This window comes from Penaeus vannamei, chromosome 2, assembly GCF_042767895.1.
Source record: "Penaeus vannamei isolate JL-2024 chromosome 2, ASM4276789v1, whole genome shotgun sequence".
NCBI lineage: Eukaryota > Metazoa > Arthropoda > Malacostraca > Decapoda > Penaeidae > Penaeus > Penaeus vannamei.
In genome coordinates, this window is record NC_091550.1 from 783,057 (window position 1) to 788,056 (window position 5,000).

The window sequence follows — 5,000 nt, forward strand, 5'->3', positions numbered from 1 at the left end:
AAAATTGGTTTCGTCGAATGGATGTACATATTTCAATGTTTTATGATGACATTCATTTCACAACATTACACAGTTTGTGACATTAACAATTTGAAATGAAACATAAAATCTAAATAGAAAAGGAGGACCACACGAATCTTTTCTTCTTGAAAACCCGACCTGCAAACACCGTGAAAAGACGAGGAGACGCTCGTGCCCTGATCCCTCGAAGGGCTTGGGTAGGGGTAGGGGGGGTACCACTGTGGGCGGGGCCTCGACCTCCTTCGGCCTCAGGACCGCGACGCCCATCGGGAGGCACCAGCCCCTCCACTCGGCCGAGCCCTTCAGGAGAGGACATTGTGCCATCCGCCCTTCTTCTCGCTGCAGGCGCTGAGGGCGGCGAGGACGTGCGCGAGGCGGCGGTCCAGGGCGCGGAGGTGGGCGTCGGCGAGCACGGGCGCGAGCGGGTCGAGGCGCAGCAGCTCCCTCAGGGCCCGGGACAGCCCGCCGCCGCTCAGCAGCACCAGCCGCGCGTGCGTCGCCGCCCGGAACCTGGAGGGGGGGGGGGTCACTGGATGCTCATGTCGATTTAGACAAATGTGTATCTGTCTATCTACCTGTATGTAACTTCTATCTCTATATATACATGTATGTATGTTTGCAGGTCATATTTATCTATCTATCTATCTGTCTGTATATATACATGTATGTATGTTTGCAGGTCATATTTATCTATCTATCTATCTATCTGTGCGTGTGTGTGTGTGTGTGCGTGGAAAGAGGTGGAGGCGCTCACCTGCAGCACTGTAAGACTGGCGCCAAAATATCCATGTAGTCGATATCAGGATCGCCAAAACTAGAAGAATAAGACTGATACTTAAAAAAAAAAACATCAAAACATCTGCAGCAAAACATGTATTTCATTTTCCTCTGAAACGCAGTCCATTGCCAAAACTTTATTTGAATGATAACAAGAGCCTAATCTTTACATCAAAACTCCATAACATTTTCACAGATTTCAGCATTATCTCCAGCAATTTCAATCATACATCCAACTGCAACATTTCGACCAACTTGATAACATTTCGACCAACCTTCTTCCATTATCTATCGGTATCACGGACGCGTCGTGATCCCCGTCAGCGAGCAGGAAGTGGTGTCTGTCTGTGTTCTGAGTCAAGAAATCCAGGACAGACATATCGATGAAGTCTAGGAGTCGATTCGCCCAAATCCCGCTCGATACGGCTTCGCAGTAAGTTTCATCCTGTTCCCACCTGTGCGGACAGTAATGGGGGTGTAAATATGTTCGTACACACACGCACACACACACACACACACACACACACACACACACACACACACATACATACATACATACATACATATATATATATATATATACATATATATATACATATATATATATATACATATATATATATATGATATATCTATATCTATATAATCTATCTATCTACCTATCTATCTATCTATCTATCTATCTATCTATCTATCTATCTATCTATCTATATCTATCTATCTATATATATATATATATATACATATATATATACACACACACGCACACTTATGTATGTGTGTGTGTATATATATATATATATATATATATATATATATATATATATATATATATATAGAGAGAGAGAGAGAGAGAGAGAGAGAGAGAGAGAGAGAGAGAGAGAGAGAGAGAGATTAACTGAGTGTTTTATAGATTGATTAGGCCAAGAAAAAAACTCTGGTTCAGGTAACAGATTTGCTTTATTCTATTTTTTTCTTTTTTCTTTTGAGAAGTGATATAATGAGCCTGTCCGTGGACTCCCCCCCCCCCCCCACTCTGGACCCTGCCTCCCAGACCTAGATATTACACTGGAAAAATAAAACTGAAGTTTAAATTCGATATTTTATTTTATTAGTTTTATTTTTTTTATTATCATTTTTTATTTATTTATTTATTTTTTTTTTTTTTTGAGACTCCGTCAGAGAGCTGCCATTTTGATATCGAAATGATGCACGCTCGCCCCATGCAGTATCGCCGGCCAGTAGTGCCGATAGACGTTAAGCTTTCCCGCGGTTTGCCCAGCGTGCTTTGGTAGTTGTATATCTAGCCGCTGTGGAGCTAGGGGTTGTGTTTTTGGCGCCATTTTTGAAGATGGGGTTTTAGATTTGCGGTAGACGTGAATTTGGCAATAAAAAAAATGAGTCAGCATTTCTTTCGCCTTTTTACCTTAACCATATATATATATATTTTTTTTTTTTTGCCTGATGTTGATTGATATATAGATAAACTGATATCTAGACAGACAGGTAGATTGGTAGATAAATTGACAGATAGATAGTTGGATAGTCAGATGGATGGATAGATTGATAGATTGCTTATGTGATAGATAAGTAGACAGATGGATAGATAGATAGTGAAATACCCGTTACGCAGAGCGTCAGCTTACACTCGCAAGATACCTCCTTATATCTAGTTTTATCTATTTCAGCTGAATAGATCGACAGACAGAAAATTACTAATGGCAACGTTAACCCCCCCCCCCTCCCTTTATGCAGAGTGATGCAGTTGCCAAACGTGATTTACTGATTTTTGACTGACGTATTTTATTTCGAGTGCCCGCTCTGTACCCGCCTCCCAATACCCTCTATGGTGTCAGAACTATGTATATCATATCGTAATTACTTAATAATGAGTTATTCAATACGTAGCGTTAAAAATATGGAATTGTGCAGCAAACGGTTGTCTTTTTTCCGCAGAGTGAGTAAGGATGAGGGTGAGAGTTCTTTAAAAAATAATATAAACTAAAAAGTTGTTTAAACATAAAACTATTAAAACATAAGATAGTGATTATAAAATAATCTATTTTTAAAGGTGTTAGAAGAATGAGGGTCAGAGTGAGAGTGCTTATAAAATGTCATGAAGTGAAAACGCAAACGAAGGACCGTGTGTACAAAGAGGAATAGGAAAACGAACCACGAGAAATGAAAGGAAATCGTACTTAATTTCATTTCTTATTGTGTCCGTTTCCCAGTTCATCCTCACAAAATATCTACTTACTTGACGGGGCGTTTACTTTTGTAATAATGTCGCCAAGGATAATTCATTTCTAATAACTTCAAATGCTCCGGTATCCACATGATCACGACACCTTCCGTCAAGTTATCTTTTGTCGGACACTGTATATTCTTCTGTTCGCCTTTATCTAAATTTGCAGAGAAGCACAGCTGTCCGTCTGGAAAAGAAATGTCAAAAAAGAGTCAAACTACATAAACCAATACAAGAATATGCGTTGGTAATTTGACTTAAAGAATAATTGATTGAGGATATCGGCGCTGATGCCAAACAGAGAAGACCTCTCCGCTGAGAATACCGTGTCTTTGTTGTGGCTGCGTTACGGTACGTGAGTGAAAATGCGATTCCAGCACATTTTGGCAATCACAATGAACGATTGCTTTTAAGGTTACACTTGACTTCAAGAGATCACCATCTCATAAGAGCGAAAGTCCTTTAAGACTGCGTTACAGGACGACACGAATGAACATCTCGATATTATTGTAAATATCAGAACAAGTGGTTTGCGAGAATATGAACAATGAATGCAAGAACAGATGAAGTGACGAAGAGCTGTTATGAAATCCATCTTAATGTCCTTATCAAACCAAACGTCATCCAATCAACTAATATTCACTCAAAATGGAAATCACACCATGGAATGTATAATGTTATACGCACTTTCATCGGTGAAGAAGGTTTTAGCGAGCCTTTTTGAAGCCACCGGCAGGATCTCCTTCGCCAGCTGTATTCTGCGCCCGACAGCCACGGGCGCCATCTGCAGCCCCAGGAGCCGAGCCGCGTGAAAGGCCACGATTTCCCCATTGTGACGGTCCTTCCCCGAGTTCATGATCGTAATTACTGCCGTGCGATTATACCTGGAGAATGTAAAAGGAAAATGAGTTGGGTCTGATGGCGGGATTTCAAATTACTCGAGGCTGATGTTGACATTTCATTAAACCTGAATTCAAGATGGACTCATTATTTATACAGAACAGTACATTATCATAAACACTGATTTTGGAAACTGTATTAGTTTTATTTTTTTTCATATTAATACTATGTTTCTGCAGTAATCAAAGTGCCGCTTAATTAATCTGCCCAAACATCTATAAAAATGTAACAATAAATCGTCAATCGATTATTTCCTCTGTCATCCTTCAATGTAAATCCGAACTTATTCTATAACCAATTTATTTCTTATCCTTGTTTCTTTCATAATACTTGCTTTATTTTTTATTATTATTATTATTATTATTATTATCATTATTATTATTATTATTATTATTATTATATATATATATATATATATATATATATATATATATATATATATATATATATATTTTTTTTTTTTTTTTTTTTTTTTTTTTTTTACACAATACAGAAAACACCCATTTACCTCATTACTTTAAAAATAGCCTTCTGGTTTCCTTCAAACTGCAACAGAAGCTTGAGCTGTTTCCCCCCATCGAAAGAATCGGCTGCCACGACCGGCGCCGTGGACAGGGCCGCCAGGACGTCCGCCAAGCCAGGAGCAGACTCGGGAACCAGGGACTTCGGCTTGGCCCACTGGAACCCAAGGGAAATAAGGCCACGGCGGCTGTGTTTGCAAATCTCTCGATCGAAAAATAACGGTATTACATTTTCTGTTCTTCATGATAACGTGATAACGATAAAGGAGACAGAACTACTAAGGATAATAATAATCATAATAAAAGCGTGATGATGGCCATGCCGATAATGATGAGAATCGGATGACATGATAATAATGATGATAGTGGTACTAATAATGATGATTTGCTAATGATGATGATGATCCTAATAACGAAGAACAATGTCACTATGAGCTAATGCTTCTTGGTGTTCGACTGTGCATGAAGTAAGTCCTATATTGTTCCAACGTTTTAGCTATTGGTGAGAAACACGGTCCTGCCAGCTGTTCTTTAGC

At 39.3% G+C, this 5,000-nt stretch overlaps 1 protein-coding gene across 2 annotated transcripts in view; it reads right to left on the bottom strand.

Annotated features, from left to right (window-relative positions):
* LOC113810933 (glycosaminoglycan xylosylkinase) overlaps positions 1 to 5,000 on the bottom strand; it is a 23,125-nt gene that overhangs the window by 26 nt on the left and 18,099 nt on the right. For both annotated transcript variants that reach the window (XM_070126987.1, XM_070126978.1), the window contains exons 4-9: positions 4,452 to 4,621; positions 3,731 to 3,927; positions 3,056 to 3,230; positions 1,074 to 1,253; positions 776 to 835; positions 1 to 531 (exon numbers count right to left, since the gene is read on the bottom strand). The exon at positions 1 to 531 is cut by the window's left edge and continues 26 nt beyond it. In XM_070126987.1, coding sequence (XP_069983088.1) covers positions 324 to 531; positions 776 to 835; positions 1,074 to 1,253; positions 3,056 to 3,230; positions 3,731 to 3,927; positions 4,452 to 4,621 — 990 coding nt within the window. In that variant the 3' untranslated portion in view covers positions 1 to 323. The remainder of the gene's footprint in view (positions 532 to 775; positions 836 to 1,073; positions 1,254 to 3,055; positions 3,231 to 3,730; positions 3,928 to 4,451; positions 4,622 to 5,000) is intronic.